General features: G+C 45.0%; 1 protein-coding gene across 1 annotated transcript; it reads left to right on the top strand.

The window, feature by feature from the left end:
- The first annotated feature begins 4,160 nt into the window (after positions 1-4,160).
- Positions 4,161-8,198, top strand: HTR1B (5-hydroxytryptamine receptor 1B). Its single transcript, XM_013199086.3, has 2 exons — positions 4,161-6,074; positions 7,068-8,198. Exon 1 carries the CDS (start codon positions 4,872-4,874, stop codon positions 6,009-6,011), a length of 1,140 nt encoding a protein of 379 aa, XP_013054540.1. The 5' UTR covers positions 4,161-4,871; the 3' UTR covers positions 6,012-6,074; positions 7,068-8,198.
- The last annotated feature ends 13,925 nt before the right edge of the window (positions 8,199-22,123 follow it).

The following is a 22,123-nucleotide window of genomic DNA, read 5'->3' on the forward strand; positions in this document are numbered from 1 at the left end:
TGCATGAATTTCATCGCAAACAGATCCTGGTGGGTTTAAAGTCCTTCAGGTGTACAACGAAAGACTTCCTGAACCATAGGGATGGTTGTTCAGCCAGACCCTCTTGCTGCAAAACAGGCATTTGGACTGATCTCCCTGCAAATTAGAGGCTCCAGCAACCTCAGATGGAAACCACAATAACGAGGTGGCAACAGCCCTTTTCACACAACCAGTCTTTTCTTCTGCTCTGTAGCAAAGCAGGAGAATAATGGGCAGCGTGGAAGGAGAGGAGATGGGGCAGGATTGAAGCAGTTTCCTGTGGAGTATCTCCAAGAACATCATTAACAAGCAAGACCCGTAACTGAATGAGGAACAGCTGCCAAGCTCTACTACTTCCTCCATGAAATGAAGTTTGTCAGGGTGGAAGCCGTGTCTGGAGATGAAATACAGAGATGGTGTAAGGGGGAACTGGAGTTTCTTTTTGTTTGACCCCACTTGTCTACTTAAAGAATAATTGAATACTCCTTGCAGCGTATTTGAGTTCATTTTTCAGCACCTGTACCTGACCAGTATGAAGAATAAGGAGATAACTCAATCTGGCTTCATTCCCTTGGGATGAGAAAGTGTGTGTATATATTGTGTGCCTACGGAGCCCATGTGCTTTTTTCTTTTTCTGGGTCCTTAGAGTCAAAATCTAAACCAGCCCCAGCTGTTCCTTATAATTAAATTTCAGTAACTCAAGCTGGGTGTTTTTATTTTGACTAGTGACTTAAAAGTGTTGGCATTTAAATGGCCTCAGCTATATTTCAGAGTTAACATTGAGAAACTTCACATAACATATATTAGCATTATTTGTCTGTTGGCAAACTCAACAAAATAGCACTGCGTTGATTTACATAGTGAAGGTTATCTTTGCTAACAGAAGGACTCCGAATTTCATTAGTTAAAATGTGAGGATGAATCTCATCACAGTGCAGGAGGCTACAGATGGCACTGCACACAACTTGCCACCTGGGGCAAGGGCAGAGGTGAAGTTTATATTGCACACTTAATCCTGTGTTCAAATATACCTAAAAGATCCAAAAGCCAAACCGACACAAAATTATCTGTGGTCAGCCCAGATCTGGCTGTAGGATGAAAGCTTTCCATTTCTGATACGTGGGTTTCTTTCTGCGTGTCTGCCCTCCCTCTCTCTAATTTACTTATAAGTCATTGATGATATTTATGCCATATCAGTAATTATTCAGGGATGGTTTGTGATGCAATAAACCAGTAACATGCCTGGTTTTCATTGCAATTTCTGTACTTTGGTATTTTAGTACATGAAAACCTGGATATAAGAAGTATTAACAGTTGTACACCAGCGGAAAGAAATTAATTTTATGCCTGCTTCTGCACAGAAGGCAAAATCTTCAGGAAATAGAATCTCTTCCCATAAGCATCTTTTCAGATCCAGTTAGGAGAGGGGAAGGTAAACAACGGGCATGACTTCAGCTTTGAAATGCAAGCTTTGCAGTGGCAGCACGGCAGTGAGATACGATCATTCATGTGATAATACATATGATTCACAATATGTTTCCGACTGGTGCTCCAAGACTCCAGTACTTTATATTGACGATCCAGCTGGCTCCTGCTTCCATCAAGCCGTGCCGTGTGGGAGCCCAGCCGTGGCATGGGGCTGTGGGCAGCCTGGCTGGGCAGAGAGTAAGGGTAACTTCTGAAAAGCTGAGCACTTCCTGCTCCAACACAAATTCTGGGAACCACCATGCACTGCCTAAAGAACAGGAGCTCCAGAGCCTGGGTGGGGACACGTCCTCACCACCCACCTACACAGCACTGGTTCCACGACATGGAGCACTGTTAGGAAGCTGCCTTTACGTTGTAGCTGCAGCTATTCCAAACCCCAAACTGAAGCCCCAGGAGAAAGGATAGGGAATGACTGCTGAGCCTGCTAGGGGGCCAGCTGATCCCCATGGGAAGTCAGCTGAAGTCACCAGAGCTAGACCTGGGACGGCCTGGATGAGCACGCTCCTGGCCGCTGGCAGTAGTACTCCATAACTGAGTAAAAAGCAAGGCAACACTGCAGAAGAAAGCGAACAAGGAAGGAGAAGAAAAGCATCTTCCTGCCAAGACGAAGAGGGAAGCAATGAGCGATAATTACTGATAGAAAATAACCCAGAATTAATGAAGAAGAACAGCAAAAGCAGTGCTCAGAGGAACACAAACATTTTATAGCAATGGTGAACGGCAACATTAAAAGGGTGGGCAGAACTCATCACCTGTTCACACCGTATTTGCATTATATGACTTGGCTGAAGGCAGTGACCGGGGTTAGAAGATTACCCTTGGAGGCTATGTAATTTTATCAGAAGAGCCTTCCTGCAAGTGGAAAGCAGTTCCAAAACTGAATGACAGGGCTAGGTTTTGGTCTTGTTATTACTGGTGTTTTACATTTAAATCAGGCTCACATATGTAGCCCTTTTTGGGAAACATATTGAGCTATGGAGGCTAGAGGGCAGCTGCCAACTTAAGCACAACTAAATTCAGTCAGAAATGCCGAGCAAAAGTGGAAGGAACAGCAAAGTGTATTAGAAACTAGGATTATAAAATCTCTGCCCACCAAAGAGACCGGAAGAATGTAGATAGCTCCATATTATTATTTGTAACGTGGTAAAGCCTGGAGGCTCCAACCAATTACCAGGCTCCATTGAGCACAAGGAGGCACCACAAAACAAAAACATGGAAACAGACCAAACCGTATCCCAAGCCCTCCTGGGAAAACAGAAAGGCTTGTTGGTACTTTACCTTCCTGACAATTTGGTGAATATAGGCAAACCTCAACTACCACACTGATTAATCCAAGGCAGTACCCTCCCCGCCTGAGAGACAGCTCTTAAAAGATCAGATCTGGGACAGATTTTGCAAAATGTCAAGCTTGTGTCCCTGCCTTTTGATCTCAGGGGACATGTGGGTGCTGAGCACATCCCAAGATCAGGGCACGTTGCCCAGCGCTGTGATGGGGAGGGGAAGGATCGTCCCTGAGGGCTCTGGGTTTCCCACACTGCCGTGCAGCCCCAGCTCTCCCTCAGTTTTGTGCTTCTCTTCCTGGACCTTCCTCACTCCTCTGCATCCCAGCCCATCCTCTCCAGCCTCTTCTTGCCATCTGTCCTTGACCTGCATCTTCTCAGGTCTGTCTTCCTTAAGGATTTCCAACAGGGCGATGAGGTTTCTCACCCAGCACATAAACTCAGCGTCCCAGACAGTGTCACCTAGACACCAAACGTGGTGTCTAGCTAGGTAGCCCTGAGCAGTGCTGAGGACAGACGTGGTGCCCAGGACGGACTGGGGATGCAGAGAGACAGGCTGCCTTGCTGCCACAGGGCAAACCAGCCAGGCAGGACCGCTGAGAGTTTACAGGGAGCTTGGGCGAGCAGCGGTGTGTGCAGGTGTGCACACACATGCCTTCAGGCTCAGACCCTTGCCTCTCTTTTAGACGTTTTGTCATGGCTTTGGGAGATTCACCAGAGGGCTGGAGCAGACATTTCACTGAGCTTGGAAGTACACTGACCCAGCAAAAAGCCGGCTCGCCTCTCCTTTAGCGTGCCAAACTTTCTGGTGGCCGCGAACAAGAGACGACGGCACGGACTCAGGGACACGGACACACGCGATCCCCGTGCACCCCCTGTCCCCACAGCCCCCTTCCCGAGCACTCCGGGATCCTGCAGGGCACTTCGAGGCGGTTCGCTCACGGCTGTGCGTTCCCAAGCACGTTACAAAGTGAAATAAAGAGAAGGGCACCGAAGCTCCAGCCCGGGAGGCGCTGAATTGCTGCGAGGCTTAAGCGCAAAGCGGGCGCTGCACCCCGGCGGGACGCCCGGCCCCGGCAGCCCCGGGACCCTCCGGGCTGCCCTTCCCCACGCTCCGGCAGGGACCGGAGGCATCCGTGGGGAGCCGGGCATCTCCCCAGCCCCACCGGGCTGCGGAGGGGGGCCGCGGAGGGGTGCCGCTCGCCATCCCCATCCCCTTCCCGACGCCTGCAAAGGCAGAGACGGGGGAACCGGGGGGGGGGGGCCGGGGCGGTGCGAGGGGCCGGGGCGGGCTGGACCCCCCCGTCGGGCGGTGGATGGGGGGCGGGAGGGAGGGCGCTGGGAGGCGGCAGCTCCTCCTCCACGGGCAGGCGGGCAGCCCGCCCGGAGCCGCACCGGTTGCTCGGTGCCGGCGGAGCGGCGCCGCGCCGCGGGCTATATAAAGGGCGGCGGCCGCTCGGCGCTCCCTCACACCGGCCGGGCCGGTGCCCCGACAGCATGGCCGGCGGCGGGGCGCCATGGGAGGTGGTCTCCCCCCGTGCCTCCCGCGGACCCTCCTCTTCCTCCTCCTCCTCCTCCTCCCGCTCCTCCCGCACCCGCGGCTGCCGCTGCTACCCGCTGGCCGCCGCGGGCCGCGCGTAAAGGCCGGGCCCGGGGGGGCGGCTCCGCTGCCCTCGCAGCCGTCGCGCCCGGAGCCCGGGGGGGGGCCGCAGCCGCCGCCCGCGGGCATGCGGCGGCCCCGCTGCCGCTGCGGCCGTCGAGACGCGGAGCGGGGCGGAGGGCGGCGGGGCTGCGCCTAGGGGCGGCCGGAGCCCCATGCCCGGGGCTCGGCGGGGAGGCGGCGGGGCGATGAGGCGGCGGGGACAGCGGGCTCAGCCGGCCCCCGCTGCCCCCCGCTCCCCGGCCCGCGGGGAGTGAGGCAGCTCCGCGCTCCCGGAAGGGCGGGCGGGGAGGTGGTGCCGGAGCGGGGATGCTGCAGCCCTCCCCCGGCACCCACGGGGTCCTGCCGGGGTAGAGCCCCGCCGTGCCGAGCCGAGCCGTGCCGTGCCGAGCTCCGCCGTCTGCGGGGGCGGCGGCCGCGGAGGGATGGAGCCGGCGAGCCCCTGCCGGGCGCCGCTGCTCCCCGCCAACGACTCTTACCACGGGCGAAACTGCAGCGCCGAGGAAGAGATCTACCAAGATGCCACCCCCCTCTCCGGGAAGATCGTACTCGCCGTCGTCCTGGCGCTCGTCACCCTGGCCACGGTGCTCTCCAACGCCTTTGTCATCGCCACGGTCTACCAGACGAGGAAACTCCACACGCCGGCCAACTATCTCATCGCCTCACTGGCCGTCACCGACCTCCTCGTCTCCATCCTCGTCATGCCCATCAGCACCGTGTACACTGTGACCGGCAGGTGGACGCTGGGCCAGATCGTCTGCGATATCTGGCTGTCCTCGGACATCACCTGTTGCACGGCGTCCATCCTGCACCTCTGTGTCATCGCCCTGGACCGCTACTGGGCGATCACCGACGCCGTCGAGTACTCCACGAAAAGGACTCCCAAGCGGGCAGCGGGCATGATCGCCCTGGTGTGGGTCTTCTCCATCTGCATCTCCATGCCCCCCTTGTTTTGGCGGCAGGCGAAGGCCGAGGAAGTCTCTCACTGTGTGGTGAACACGGACCACGTCCTCTACACCGTGTACTCCACGGTGGGAGCCTTCTACTTCCCCACTTTGCTGCTGATAGCCCTCTACGGGAGGATCTACGTGGAAGCCAGATCGAGAATTTTGAAGCAGACGCCAAAGAAAGCGGGTAAAAGACTAACTCGGGCTCAGCTGATCACGGACTCCCCGGGGTCGTCCTCCTCCGTCACGTCCATAAACTCCAAGGCCCCCGAGGGATCCAGCGAAACGGGCTCGCCCGTGTACATGAACCAGGTGAAGGTGAAGGTCTCGGACGCCCTGCTGGAGAAGAAGAAGCTCACGGCCGCTAGAGAGCGGAAAGCTACAAAGACTTTAGGGATTATTTTAGGAGCTTTCATCGTCTGTTGGCTGCCCTTTTTCATCATCAGCCTGGTGTTGCCTATTTGCAAGAACGCTTGCTGGTTCCACATGGCCATCTTTGACTTTTTCACGTGGCTCGGATATCTCAACTCCCTCATCAACCCCATCATCTATACGATGTCGAACGAAGACTTCAAACAAGCTTTCCACAAACTCATACGTTTCCGATGCACAAGCTGAAAATGTTGAATGCGATGTGTTCGCCGGGGCTGCCCCCATGCACGCCCGTGCCCGACGCCACAGGTGGGTGTCCCCCGGCCCCCCCAGCGGCGGTGCTCGGGGTGGGAAGGGGCGAAAGGGGGGGGGGGGGGGGGGGGGGGTCGGGAACGGCGGGGAGAGGCGCGGTCCCGGCAGGGCCGGGGTGCTCTGTGCCCGCCCGGAGGGGTGGGGGCGAGCCCCGAGGCAAGGGAGTGCGTGTGTGTGTGTGAGAGTGAGCGTGTGAGGGTGTGTATGGGTGCGTGAGTGTGTGTGCGTGTGTGTGTGAGTGCGTGAGTGTGTGTGCGTGTGTGCATGCGTGTGCGCTTGCATGTATGTGCGCGTGTGCTTGTGCTTGTGCGTGTGCACGTGTGCTTGTGTGTTCTTGTGTGTGCCCGTGCATGCGAGTGTGCGCCCGTGTGTTCGTGCGTGTGCTTGTGCGTGTGTGCACGCGCGTGTCGCACGGCTGCCGGGGGGCGACTCTCGGCAATCGGCTCTTCCCCCCTTCATTAAACCCCCGTGCCGCCATTTCGTATGCTAATGCCCGGCTTAGGCTAATTAGCGCACGCCGGAGGGCACACTCGTGCCCGGCTGCCGCTGCCCCCCGCCGCCGCCTCCCGATCCCCCGGGAGCAGCAGCCGGGGGCCGGGTGCAGCCCCGCTGCCGGCGTTGGTTTCCTTATTTATTTATTTATTATTAGGAAAGGGAGGAAGGTAGGGTAGGCCCTAGATCAAGGCTGCTTGCAAAGTTCAGCCTACTTTCTGGCCTCCTTACGGCTCCGACTTGTGCTGGGAACGGAGTCGGAGTCCCGGCCTGAGCTGGGAGCAGGGATGCTTAGAAGAAAGCTGCCCTCCAGCCACCGGGAAAGGCTCCACACCTTCACGTTCCTCCTCACTCGCTGAAAAGCCGTGCCTTTCTGCGCCTCTGACAAAAGTGGCTGCCAGCTAATAGCTCCACCCGGTGCCACGGTCTGCAGAAGACATGCTCGCCTTTATTGTGATACTTTAATAATTCTGCCAATCTTTTGCTTTTTGTCTGCAGAATCAAGTTGCTATTGTAAAGACCCACTGCTTGAAACTTCCCCAAGCCAGTTGCCAGACTCATGATGCTGCAAAAACGTCAATACATACTGCCACCAAACTGCTCAGCTCTGCATTTCAGTGTAATGACTCTGGCAGAGACGCTGTTCCAATAGACACGCAGATCTGTTGAAAAAGAAAAAATAAAAAAATAAAAGAGGGCAGCCTCGAATCAAGGTCTATAATTCATCTGGACTGAAGAAAAAGTTTGAGAGTAAACTCAATTTATTTTGCAGGCTTAACTTAATTTGTTCTCCAGCCGGTTGTAGGGGTGTGCACCAGAGCACAGTTGTCTCTGTCTGTGTCGGTAGCATAGTTGTACTTCTGCACACCTGTAATTTCTTTCTTTCAGTGGAAAGAGTTGCTCACTTGCCATGAGCCACAGAAGAAGGAAAGACAGAGGTTTAAAAAAATCAGGAGCATCACAGTAAACTCTGTAAATGACTCCTTCAGCTGAACATGTGTGAGAAGTGGCAGTGTGCAAAAGTTATATTTGTATTTCCAAACAATAGCAAATGCAAGTACTGTAGAAGCGAGTTGTAGACCTGTTCAACTGCACTGCATATCTATAGCCTGTCCTCATCATTGCCTTCATAATGTAAATACTTCTTGCTTCTACTCCATAACTCAAGAGCAGAAAACAAGAAGTCCAATGACCTTTTCCATAAACCAGCTGGGAATAGAAGTAGCAGTTTGCTGTTGTAACCATGTTTTCCATTTTGTGTCAGTTGCACACCCTTACCGCATGAACCACTGCAAAATTTAGAACTCTCTAAGTAATTACATTATTGTCTATTTTGTAAGAAGTGAAGCAGTTTGCTCTTTCAGAAGAGCTGTATCACCTGCAAAATAAATACCCATGAATCATTAATAAAATAATGTTATTGAAATTACTCTCCTCCCTATTTCCCCCAACTTTTTTTTTTCCTTTTTTTTTTTTTTTGATCTGATCAGACCTTAAGAAAGGTCTACAGCAGTCAAAGTTAGAGTTTCAGGATATGGTCCACCTGCTGTGATAGAACTGCATTGATTGTTCCTCCTATGTGTAAATGAAAATGAGTATAAACAATAAAACGCTTTACTGTGTTCTCAAGAGTGTTTGGTAGCAAGTGTGTGACTGAAAGGAGTATTTATTGGTTTACCTGGTTTTTCAATATTGACTTTTTAGGTAACTGATTTGATGAGTCACTCAAGAAAGCAACTGATGAAGGCTGAAATTGCAAGCTTCGATCAGTGGTCAGATTTTTAATAGGCAACTTTCCTAACCAGTGCTGTTAGAGAAAACTTATTATTTTTATATAATCCAAGATTAAATTTTATTTTTTTTTTCTTGACAAATATTTTTCTTAATCCATTAAAGGAAACAAAACTTTTTTAGTACTTGGTGGATACTGTACTTGATGTTCTCTTAAAACTGTATATATCAGAAATAGACATTCCAGATGGGGGCTGTTATAAAGATTGCAAAAACCTTACATGATTTATCTACCTATTATTCTTCAGAGAGTCATTTAAGTAATAAGGATTTATTTACCTAATTGAAAAGTAAAAAAGAACCTGAGCCTCTGTGCCTCTGCAACTCCCATTAACTGTAAAGAGGAAGAAGCGTTCATGGGCAGGAAAGACACTTGCAAGACGTAAATTCAAGCAGTGGAAAATAAACATTTCTAGTAATTTGAAGAAATATAGAAGACTTGCCTCAAAATTGCATACCTCTATAAAAGAGAAGTACCATGCTAGGCTTCTAGAAAGTACCCTCATATTATTAAAGATAAATCTAATTAGAGGAATCTTCTAAAACAGCAGCTTAATTTATTGAGGTGCTTAAGTTGCTTTTAAATTTATTTATCGATTTGCATACATGGGGTGGAGAGAGCAAGAAGGACAGCATTCAACAATTCTCAACCTATTCTCAAATGAGTCGTTTTCCAAGGCTGTAATAATAGAATGATTTTGTTTACCCCAAATTCTCAATGAAATCAAGAGGCTTCTTGTGTGTCTAAGAATTGGCAAATCAGACCCTAAAACTAATATTTTCAGCATTTCTGCAAGGCAGTTATGTTTTTCAAGAGTTTTACAAAGTTACGTGACTTGCAGAGCACGGAGTTCAGGGGTTGGACTTTCCCGGTCCTCCCGCTGTTGGAGCATATTTATCTTCATTTATCTTCAGCAACAGACAGCAAAAACTCCTGGCTCCCTTTTGTGATGTGAGAATTTTGCTGAGAAGCAGTGAAGCTAATTTATCAAGAAATTTTCCTTCCCAATTTATGCTGAGGCTCTGAGCTTTCTGCACAAACATTTCAGATAACCTGATGCTCACTGCTGGGAAGACATTGTTGTGAAAGCTGCTGAGCGACCAGGGGCCAGAGATGGGAAGTGAACTGGAGCCCTGCTGAAATACTCTGGCTAAAGGCCTCGTGCTGGCTGAGCAGTCTCATCTAGTTCAGAAAACCATTCCTGCAGAGAGATAGGTAGAGTGAGGATGTGCATCCGTTCACAGTGAGAGGGAAGAAATGTAGGGCAAACATCGCCTGGTGCAAGCAAATGTAAATATATGAAAAACATCCCAAGATGAAAGGATTCATTAGCATGTTTTAGGACAGGAAGGGAGGCCCATATGAGCTATTCCCTAATCTGTGATTAGCAGAGCGTGTCCTGGCTAGGTTTTAAAACATGTCAGGGTTCAGGGAGCAGTGAAGCTTTGGCTCTCTCTGGAGCTCCTAGGGAGCACTGGGGATCTGAGGATGTTGTCCTCTTGCATCTCCTCGCAGTGCCTGGCCACTGGGCTCTGCCTTGGGAAGGATGGAGCAGCTGAAATCCTCAGTGGGAGAGGCTGTCCTTTTAACCCTTTTATCCTTCTATCTCGGTGGGGTTCAGAGGAGTCTGCCTCTCTGTTATTTTGGCACGAGGCCCTCTTCATGATCCTACAGGTGAACTTCAAAGGTTCTTAAGCCTGTGTTGTTTCAGTCTTTCATTCCATAAGCATTGTGCCTTGCTTTTATTTGTGTATTTATTTGTAGCATTAGATTCAAACATTGCCAAATAATGTTGCAGTGAAAAAAAATCTGCCAGGCACTGACGTTTGAAGCTGATCACACATTTTCAAGACCTGTGCTTCCCACGTTTAATGGTAGAGGGTTATGTGTGTGATAGTGTTGCTGACTGCAAGCGCTCTGAGACATATGACTGCTCAAGAGTAGCTGCAGTTGAGGGATCAGCTGCCTGCAGCCCCCTAGCTGTGCTGTTTTCCTAGTATTTCACAATTTTTCCTAAGAATCATTTCTTTTTCTTCCTATTAATAAAACACAGCCACAGAATATAGAAAATGGGAGAGGAAATCCCTCATAATGAACCTTCATATCCCTGTGCAGCAGGCAAACCATTCTACCATTTCGGCATGTGTAAGAAAAGGCCTACTGTCCCAAGGCTCTGTGGGACAAAAGGACCTTCTACTTTTTCTTCGGAAATCTATGCCATATCCACTGCCACAGCACCTGAGAAAGCAGGGCTGGTCTTCAGCCTCCAGCAGGGCTCCGTGGAATAGGGATGAGAGGTAATGCTCCATGTAGAGCAGCAGCTTGCTGCTCTCCTCTCCTCAGGCCTGCAAAAGGCCAACCTGCCTTCCATGAGCAGAGCCCGGCCATGGCCTTGTGGGCCGCACTTGGTCAGAAACGGGTGGATATTGTCAGAAGCACATTCACATCTGTCTAAATGAATTCTTTCAGGGTTGTAATACCTGAAAGAGGTTGTCATATTGGCAAACAAGCACTGTGGTTTGCAGTCGCAAATAGGGCTGAGCAGCATGGGAAAGGGCAATCCTGTATTCAAATGGTGAAATCCCATTCAAATTAAAAGTGTATCGGATGATGAACGGTTTCTCCAGCAACAACACAGCCTGTAGCAAAGAGAGGGGACAAAGAAGTCATCGCAAATTTACAATCCTTGATCTGGTGTACATAAAAAAAAGGGGTTATTACTCTCATGTCTCAGGACTCCAGCAGACAGGTGAGACAACAGTTTCAGAGAGAAGAACAGTACCAAGGAGATGTAGAAAAATTATAGGTGTTCATTTATTTAACGAAGTAGTCTCTGACATCTTTTTGTGTACTAGGATATTTTTTATGATTAACAGCCTGGCTGTATGAGGACAGAAAGGTTTGCAGTTCATATTACTTTGACAGAAGTATTTTTTTTCTTATTCCAACAATTAGTATCTAAAACAAAATACATACATAGTTTAAGTGAACTATCCTATAGCAGTGGGTTTGGCTGATAAAAACAGTCATGAAACATTTAAGCTCAAAATGGTCATATAGAAAAGCAGGCTGAAAATGAAGCTTTTTAATCAATCACGTATTAAGCTTGAAAGATGTAATATAACAGGCAACTCAATACATAAGGTGAAGAGAAGATCCACAGGATATCAAATTTACAATACAGAGATCAAAATCTCTTACTGAGTCATTTTCAGGAGCTGGAGAAAGACATTCTTTGCTGTTCTTCTCAGAGATCAAACTCCTTGCAGTCATCCTTATAAAGGAACAAGACTTTCTTATTGTCTTTATATAAATAATGCTTTGAAGGCTACAAAACAGACAGAGTTCATGGCTGCAAGTCTTTCACCGAATAATATATTCTGTCTTTTAGGTTGAATGGTCATAGAAAAATAGGAAAGACAGGAACAGGGGATTATTATGTAAAATAATCCCTTTTCTGCATTTATTTCACTATACAGAACTAAGGCAAAAGCTAGAATAAAAGGGAAAAAACAATATCTGGTCAATTTAGGCATTTATGAGGTTACATTAGATTTCAGGAACATGTTTAGGGTTGAATGGGGCAAAAATAATAAACACATTTCAAGAATTCAGTGAAATGGAAATTAAATTAGACTTCTCCTTCCATCCAGATACCTCAGGGGTCCCTCTTTCCTAATATTAGTTTCATAATATCATTTCTAAAAATCTTGCTATTCCCAGGTATGATTAAATTAACGTTTATAATATGTTCATACCTGTTTTTATATTAAGCCATACACTTTCCAAGCTCACTCACCCTTTTTCCTATCAAATTCAAATTTCAATTTCTTTGTGCTATTTTCTACTTGTGTGCTGGGGTTACAACATCTTTAGAATCTTGTTTGGACCCAGCCCTCTAAAATCCAGTCCCTGAAATTATGAGAAGCACTCTTTCTCATATTTAGAGAATTTAGAGCATTTAAGAGAAATAGAGAAAAAGCAAGCAAGGCTCCTCTTTCTTATTTACAGGAGGTTGTCCTTCCTTGAACTCTGTTCCTAGAAGAAAAAATGTTTTAGAATTGAAGGACACAGATATGATACAAACAGGACCATACAATAGGTCAGACCTCACATAAACCTGACCATGGGGTCACAAAAACACCATGGGGTACAGTAGTCCTGCTGCAGTTGTTTGGACCTCCAGCCACACACATACACACAAAACAGGGTTCCTTACCCAGAAAAGGAATTGGAAATGGAATTTAATAAGAAAACATGACAGACTGCACTGATCAGGCACAGGGCATGGCCAGACTGCAATACCAAGCAGCCAACACAGGGCCAGCCCCTTTTACCCCTTTATCACTCATTCCCACACTTGTTCCTCCCCAAACCACTTTGAAACCTCCCTTTCCCCACTTTCAGTTCCTCTCCTTACAGTTGTCCCACCACAAGTTTTGTGCAACCCCCAAATGCTCTTCTCTTACGTCTCCTGATGTGTCACATACCACCAGGCTGTAATCCCCTTTATTTCAAAAGGTGCTCCTGTTGACTCATCATGATGGGTTTCAGGCCTGGACACACAGCTTGATGCTTTTCTTCTAAGTCCTTAATTTGGGTGCCCCTTCTTATGAGTCCTTAATTTGGGTGCCCCTTCTTGTGAGTCCTTAATTTGGTTTTCCCCAGCAACACGTGCCATGGTGCCCCTGTGCTCTTCTGGGCTTGTGGAGGTGGGCCTTTGATAGCCTGATGGTCTGTGTGATGGGCCTGGGAAGAGCTGGGGCAGGGTATTACTCAGCTTCCTCTTCCTGCCAGTGTCTCTTTGTGCTCTTTTCTGAGGGAGCAGAGGAGCTTTTTAGCAGGTAACCAAACAGACTCTCTCCAGAGAAAATGAGAAGGGATATAGCTGGCTACCACTTTGCCTGTCGTCAGAAGAGTAAGTGTGACTGATACAAATAATATAGGTTGAATTAATCAGGATGTCAGAAACTGCCTACTAAACTATAGTAAGGAAAGAAAATATTCTGTTGTGAAGTCTTCATGCTGAATGAATGTATAGACACAATAGGCAGAGGATGGTTATTTAGGTGTCCACTAAATAATCTTCAACACCTCACCAATGAGTATTCAGATCTATTCTCAGCTTTGAGACCCTGAAGAATAACCTAATGTGTCCTAACATGTCAGGCCAGAACTAGATCTTTCATATCACAAGTTGAGATCTTACGTACCAGGCAGAACTCAAGTACCTTTGTGTAAGCTTTTTGAACTTTGATGAATTGCACACTAATGGAAAAGATGGTTGAAAAAGTCCTCATAAGTTAATCAGCCTCTTTCATTTATATGCTTGTGCTTTGGTTTAAATTATAGCAGGAGCTAGAAGTTAGGAAGAAGCAGGAGTTAATTCTTTACGAGATTGCCAGTAAGGCACAGGACAGGTACTCATACCTGGGCAATGTATTCACATATTTAAATATACTTATGAGCAGTGTATTTAGATACAGCTTGACGCAGACCAATCACTTCCTTACTTTCAAATATAAGTAAGAGGTGATCTCCAGAGTCTGTGATTTGGGGCCTCATAGAAATCTTGGGGAGAGGTATTGTCCTCCTCTTGGACAACAGCCAAGTCCCACAGATGTGCATAAGACATACATTATTCAACATTTTAACTAGAGAGACTGGAAATTCAACAAGCAAAGGGGATTGATGCTGAGAAGAGCAAAATAATATAACAAAGAAAAAAATAATCCTGCTTATGAATGCACAATAAAAATAACACACATTCCTCCCTCTCCCTAGCACCCCCCCCCAAAAAAAAAAGAAAAAAATGAAAAAAAGAAAAAAAAAGAAAAAAAAAAAGAAAAAAAAAAGAGAGAGACCTCTTTTAGAGACACCAGGAACAGTTCTTCTTTGGAAAACAGCTGTAGTCAAAAGAACAAATAATATTGCATAGAGAAAACAAAGCAGAAGACAAGTTGTTCCACCTTTTAAATTCCTATGTCCTGTATCCTGTGCACTATGAGAAAGTGCCTCAGAAAGGATACAGTAGAACTACAAAATATGCAAGGGAAAAAAAAAATATCATCAAGGTGTGTTTGAAGCCTCTTTTGGACACAAGTAATCCTGCACTCTCACTACCAAGACAGATGAGCCAGTGCTTAAGGTTTTCTCCTTGGTATCACGCAAGGACAACTCAACAGTAAGTAAAGAGAAAGCAGGCATATTCAGAGGAAAACGATTGTTATACAAAATGACACATTTCTAAATGCTGTCTGGCTCACTCTCATTCTACGATGCCCGAAAATCCTGAGGAAGCATTTCTGAGACTTTTCTTGTCTCTAGTTTTAGAGGAATGCTGATTCCCCAGCCTGCCCTACTTCTGCTTTAGGCAAAGAGGAATTAAGATCCTTGAATATTCTGCCACAGTTTCCTGCTGTGACTCCTCTAGTAGATGTTAAATTGCAGCTAAAATGGATTCTGAATGGCACAGTAAAGTCTGTATTCCAAGGAAATATTGCCTTGTGTCTTTAGAGTTGGCATGCAAAGATTGATGTTTGTGGAGCTAGTGGACTGCTTCGAAATTCCAGAGCCCAGTTCCTGATGCTCTACATTATTAAGTGTGTCTCTACTTGTACAACAGAACTGAATATTTGAAAAAGTAATCATCCTGCAGTTTCCCAGAACTGGGGACTCCAGGGTATTATGAGGAGAGAAGGCTCACACGTGCTTCTCTGTATTATTCCTCATCTATATACAATTAGAGGGCATTAGCTTTCATTTATGAAGGAAGGATTTTATCTCTTCTCTCTTTAATTAAATCACAGACCTTCTCACTAGTTCATAAATAGACACTGCTGTAACTCAGCTCCTACAGAAAACAGCTGGATGTAAACACCCTGTAGGATACTCTTGCCCAACTTTTAAACTGCAGTATTTGTTTCAATTCAATAAGAGTTAGTAGTACTGGGAATTTTACATTTCACTATAGGAACAGTGAATTGATCTCTGTCTAAATGACAGGTTTCAGTCACACTTCAGTTAAAGCATACAAAATATTCTGTGAATTTTGTCAGCAGAAATAATTGAGTTCCTTTAATCAGGCTTGGGGTAGGATCCTAAAGGGATTCCACCACACTTTTCCCAAGCAGAGTAGTTACTAGTTCATTATATAGAATGAGGTTCTTTACACTTTCAACTTCCTTTACATATGGCATTTTTGACTAAGTAGCGTATGTGGACTAAATCCTTGAATTGGCTAGACAGAACATTCCAAATTCAGACCCATCATTTCAAAAGATAGTAAGAAGTGTGATATCCCATTGTATTTAATGAGACCGTTGTTCCTAAGCAGAGAGCAACACTGGGGTTTGTATAGTTGTAGGTTAGTTGTATAAGAAAAAAAAAAGATTTTTAATGCTTTCAGAATACTCCTTTGCTGTTTTAAAACCCACCTTTTTCAAAATCAAACTACACGTCCTTCCCTTTCCATATGTCTCATAAATTCTTAAGACAACAACAACAAACTACAAAACTGAAAAATATGAGAAATGAATATCAAAAAGCATCATCAGTATTGGAAGGAAAACAATATATTCTTTAAAAGATTGCCTAAATGTAATAGTAGCATTTTATTTATTTTTTTTCCTAGGGAACCTGCATTTATCAACGTGAACACTTCTAGGTCCCAAGGAAAACTTTCACGGCTAAAAATCTCATCTAGCTCAAGACTTCATGTTCTGTGGTGCACTGGATTAGTAAAAGAAGTAGTTTTTCAATACTGTTGCATAGTACATGTTGGCAACTATTGATTTCCTTTAACATCTGTGATGACTGCAATTTAACGTTCATGTAATGCATAAAAGGCTGCTGGAGATGGTGGAGGCAATACTACTACCTTTGACTGAGGGAGCATGTCCTCCATTAGAGACCAAAACTCACTAGCTGGGAATGATTTTAGACCATTGACGGCCAGTAGACAGTGATATTACAGCTGTAAATCAGTCAGCTTTCTGCCTTCTAGACCTGGGCAGACACTTGCGCATTTTCAGGAGTAAATCCTGTCCTACATGTCAACCAACTGCAGTGTGCTCCCTTTGGGGAACTATCTGGCACCTACCTCTCACTGCTCCATGCACCAGGTCCAGCAGGCTGGTCAGGCTCTGTGCAATGCTGAGGGACATGTGAGGTAGCTCCTCATCCCTGTCAGGGATCTTGTGATCAAAACAAACAATAGATGGAGAAATACTTGTTAATTGCCAAACTTCTTTGAGCAGTTTAGCAGCTCCCCACCCTCACTACATATAAGAAGATGTTTCCTCCCACCCCCCAACCCCCACCCCCGCCCAAATGCCAAAATTCAATGGAAGAGAAGCTCTCAGTATAACTTGTAAGACCTACTGATTGTGGACAAGTATTTTTGCTCTACTCCTTATGTTTTACCACTCTTCACCTTCACAAGGAGACCTGAGGCTTTGCTAGCCCCAGTGACAACCAAAGCTATATTTCCCAGTGCTCCTGTCCTGCACCGCATCCACGTGACCCACCACTGCACCCTTCTCATGTGCTGCTGCTCCATGCCTCAGATGCCCTGGGGAGAGTGCTACCCAAGAGGGACTATCACAGAATCATGGGAGAGGTGCTCCAGCCCTCTGATCATCTTTGTGGCCCTCCTCTGGACCTGCTCTAACAGGTCCACATCCTTCTTGATCTGGGGGCCCAACTATCAACTGGATCTGGGAGCAGAAGAAAGGCATAGCAGGGTTTGATCTGCTAAGTGACCCTGAGTAATTCTGTGCCTCAGTGCCCCCCTAATAAGGAAGACCAATCTTCTTCCTTTGTGGAAATAAGTTTTATTATCATCATATACTTTTCAGAACATGTTTATGTCAGCCCTATAAAGAGCTGATTTCCAAGGGAGTAGGAATTCATCAGAGTACTCACATGATTTGGCCCTTAATGCTTCAGAAACAAAAATAATGACAGTTGCAGCCTCCCACCCCATCCACCGTTGCAGAAAACATGATATGGGGTGACAAACAGGATTATCAATCCTTTTTGCTTTCAGATGCTGTTGTTGTCTGGCCTGTTGCAGGCCAGACCTAAACGTTCAGTAATCACAGTGCTCTTTTCCTGTCACCATTCCTCTTCAGTATACCTCAAAGTGAATTATCTGCCATGAGCTGCATCTTAACACGTTTCAATGCAAAATGATGCTGATAGCCGGTGATTTACCTAAATTTTTGACAGAGAAACAGCAGAATGTAGGTGATATTAGAACAAAAACTTGTTCAACAGTCCATACCTTTACGGAACAAAATGATATAAAATTCAGGCCTGGTTCATTATTGGGCAGAGCAGTCTACTAACTAGTCCACTAACTAGTCCTCTAGCTTACAACTGCAGAGCACTACACTTCCAGGTGTGAGTGCTATGTGCTCTCTCAGGACTCCCAGGTTCCATGCATACTCTCCTCTACCTTGCTGTGTGCCACAGTGCTTTCTTAACCAAGTTTTCCAGTCCTATTTCTCTGTTATCAACTCTCAAATCATCCCTAGAGTACCCCAGAATCCTGATTATGAGGAACATCTGAGCCAGAGGGTTAAAATGTGTTGCTGTTAAAGAGCTACCTTTAAACCCTTTAAGTCCAGTTAAGTTAAGCAATCAGAAGTATTTTTATACATATGTCAACATTAGACAGAACAGTGGAAAAAGTCTTCCAAATATTTGTGAGTGCAGAAGTGCAAGGAAATAGCTCTACACTTACCTGTTATTTAGATTAACTTTACATTTCTTCCTTACCCTGTCCTTAGAGATTGGCCAAGAGACTCACAACCATTCTTGCTGTGGGCTTGGATCCACTTGCATTTTGTCAGACTCCAGATGTGTGGGGTCTCACATTTTCTTGCACTCCAGGCATGGATTTGGACCTTGCAGTCAGATCTAACTCTTCTGAGTCAGGCCATTATTCCAAGCAATTGCTTCATCCGTCACTCAGACAGGAAAGACTTCTCACTCCCTTTTTACTTCCCGACCAAAACTGTTATCTGTTTCCTCCAGCTCGGGAAATGTTGTTCTCTTTTGGGCTTTGAGCTGTTGTAGTCCTTTGGGTTGTTTAGCAAATAAAGGTAGTTCACTTGCATTTCTGTGCTTGAGTAAACCATTAGCAAATCATGAGTCCACTAAGAATTCTCCCATTCAATAGTGGAGTCTTCAGAAGGAAGCCTCTTCATTCATTGATCCTTTCTTTTCACAGGTATACCTTAAACAATATACTGTACAAAACAATGTAGATAGAAGAAAATCCACACAACCAAAAGCAGTTGGATCTGCATTATGTAAATTGTTACCTAGTTTTAATTGGTTTGTGTATGCTTTACGATGGTTGTTAAAAAGCAGGCTGAATGTGCTAATTAAGAAAAACAGTAGCAATCTGCCTCATGGAAACATAGGGAGGAGAGGGGGGAGAAAATATCTTGTTCCTCAATATTGTGTGACATCACTCACATGAAAAGAGAAAGAAAGCTTCCTTACAAAGATGAGATGTTCTGCATTGAGATGACTCAGAAAGAGGTCCTTTGCTTTTGTATTGTGCCTTTCCATGTCCAAAGGGGGGTGGAGGGGTGGGGGGTGAGTGTGGGGAAGGAAGGCCTGTGACAGATGAAGAAACCATCACAACAAAATGAACCCATTTTAACTCAACAGTAGAAGATAAAATTCCAACTAAATCTAGGAGAATGAGGTAGAACATAGCTGTTGTTTGAATTCATTCAGGGAGAACATGCACTGTTAAATGCAATCTTAATTATGCCATTGTCATTTTATCTTTCATAACTTTATCCCATGACTGAAAACTTCTGTTTTTAAAATAAGTTTCTTTTAATCTGTAATCTTATCTAGTAATAAATCTGGGCAGTCATCTGAAATTTGGCAAGATATTCCTTACCCCAATTTGTTACAAATCTTAAAAACGTAACATTGAACACCTTGAAAAAGTGCCAAGTTATCCAGTATATTACATTTCTGTTATCTGAAAAGCAGTAGGATAAATCCCCATAGATACTGTACAGCAAATTATCATGAGAGCAAGGAGAGGAAGAAATGTTTGCTTGTGACCAGTGATGACTAGTCAAATTCTGTGACCTGTGATCAAAAAGTTGGGAGTATGACTTGTAGAGTCATTATTGACTTTTAACTGAGACCAGACTTGATAGTAACCTGCAATTCTGCAGAAATGGTGCATTTGGCGTTAACTGTGCACCCAGTCTTTGAGGAATACTGTAACATTTGAAATGTCACCCTTGATGTCTATATCTTCCTTCTCTCCAGAGATTTATTTATTATGTCTGTAAAATCTTTTCACTTGTCCATTCCTATTCTGCATGTTCTCATAGAGATTGAGGGAACCAAAACTTGGGAAGGAATCTCAAGTGGAGATTTTAAGGGCCGCAATAATATAAGGTGAAAGGTCTGTCTGTTGAAGCGTTGTTGACCCGGTGTGCCAGTTTTGCAGCCAATGGTGGCAACAGAGAGCTATACCGTAATCATATACAGATCCTCCTGACTCCACACCCTGCATGGCCACATACCTGTTGTCAGCTGGCTGTACAGTGTGGATGCTTGGGAAGAGCCAAAGTCATGAATCTAGAGCCACATAAAAGCTGAAAGAACTTTCCCTTCTCATTGATAGAACAGCAGTAAGAGTAACAATCTGAGTGGAATATGAAGGTTGAAAGAAATATAAAAGAAAATATTATTTTATCTTGTGGGATAGAAAAAGAATAAATGACAGTTTTTCTTCTTAAAGAGACATTCAGTATGTTGTCTGAAAATAATTACTTGAACAACAACATATTGCAGTCAGACTACAGATATTCCAAAACCAAAAGAGGAAATAAAGGCATAATCAAGAGATTTGTCACTGTCAGGAAGTCCTGATTCTAGCAGAAAGGCTACCCCTTCTTGTACAGTGTTCTAAGGTGCAGATTTTAATTCAAAACCAAGTTTTAAATATATAAATCCATCTTAGTCCTGTTGAGATCAATGGAGAAACTCTCACATATTTTCATGGTAGAAAGCAGGCTACTAGGATTTCTGACCTGGAATTATTGGGAATATAGGTTTTTGTTTTGTTTTCCTGTTGTTATTGCTTAGATTGGATCAGCAAATTCATGCTATGACTGGCTTACTGAAGCATTTGTGCCATTCATTAATAATCCCCATCAGAGCCTTTGGCTTGGGCTATCTGATAACACATGGCTCCTGGTTGAGGCAGAAAAGACTGGTCCACAGCTCAGCCTGCAGAAAAGAATGAGCAAAATAGTTAATGTTCAATTGCTAGCAGTCTGGCTGCAGATATGACTTGATATTTGAAATTGATATATTTAGGTGGAGTGTGGGGAAGAATCTGAGGTAAGGTTGTTTACTTGAATGTGGCCTTTAACTGTGAAAATACAGTAAATGAGAGAGGATAGATCAGTCACAAAATCTTGAAAGCACTCTGAGTAGCTTATGTTTGTTGTTATAGGATGCAAGGAGAAGAATGACATAGTCAAAACAATGAGCTAAGAAAACTAACTTTGCAGCTGACAGGCTAGAAGCAATGCAAGATGGTATTTGTCAAAACCAGAGAAAAGAATATTGTGGGAAGTAAGTAATGAGATAATGAGTGATGTGGCTATAAGTCTCAGCTGTGAAGAAGTGCTATGCAGAGAGAATTGCAAGGTAGACAAGGAGAAGGAGGTCAAATCTAAGACCATTCCTGATTGTAAGTCTTTGTGGCATTTTCCACAGTTGTAAAGCTAGTGGTAATGAAGAGAAAGACAGGATTCTTCTTTGGACATGTTGTATTTAAGCTTAAAGTCTTAAGTCAAAGCACTAAGAGGGAATGTCATCTCAACAGACTGTTTAGTTAGGAGTAAATGAGAAACCTGTGGATGGGTAATAAATCTGTTGGTCGCTGACCTCAGGAGGGTAGATGAATTTCTATTTATCAGTATGACTTATTCACAGGCAAAAAGCATAGAGAGAATAAGACTGTGAAGACCCTGCTGAATGCTGGGTCATGGAGAAAATTAATAAGCGTCTTCAAACCTCTACTACAGGAGCAACTGCAAAGGGAGGAATTTAACTGAGAGAAGATCAAGTTACAGATACCAAGTGAGAATACTTCTGCTGCTGATGAGAAAACAATAATAGGATGTGTTAAATATCAATTTTGCCCTTTAACCAAGAAAATGACTTGAGGCTGTCTTGAGAAAATTTTGAGAAGAGCAAAAAAGCTACAAATTAAGTTGTAGGGAAGAAGAATCTCAGATAGATATTGTAGAAAGCACTGGAAGATGGACAATTAGTGATGAAAATATTGGAGTAAAAAGTGAGTTTTTCCTAAGAAGAAAGAGACTAAAGCATGGAGGCAACAGCACTTTTTTTTAATTTATTTTTTTATTTTTTTTAATCTGTCTTGTCTCTTTTGCATGTATACTTTTAAGACAAAAGTTTCTTATACATTTGTGTCTTGTTTGAGATCATAGATAGTGCTCTCATACACCTAATGGTATAGCTACTGATGATGTTTCATACTTCAACAAATTCTATACTCGTACCTGCTGTCAGCTGCACAGTAACACCACCATCACCACCCACAGCCCCTGAGGGGGAAAATATATATATATATATATGTGTATCATTGTTTATTAAAAATTAATATTTCAGCCTTCAAGTTCTGTTATATCATTTCATCAGTGACATCTTCTAGATGTGACCTTGGTGATGTGTGATG

This window comes from Anser cygnoides, chromosome 3 (assembly GCF_040182565.1).
Source record: "Anser cygnoides isolate HZ-2024a breed goose chromosome 3, Taihu_goose_T2T_genome, whole genome shotgun sequence".
NCBI classification, from domain to species: Eukaryota; Metazoa; Chordata; class Aves; order Anseriformes; family Anatidae; genus Anser; species Anser cygnoides.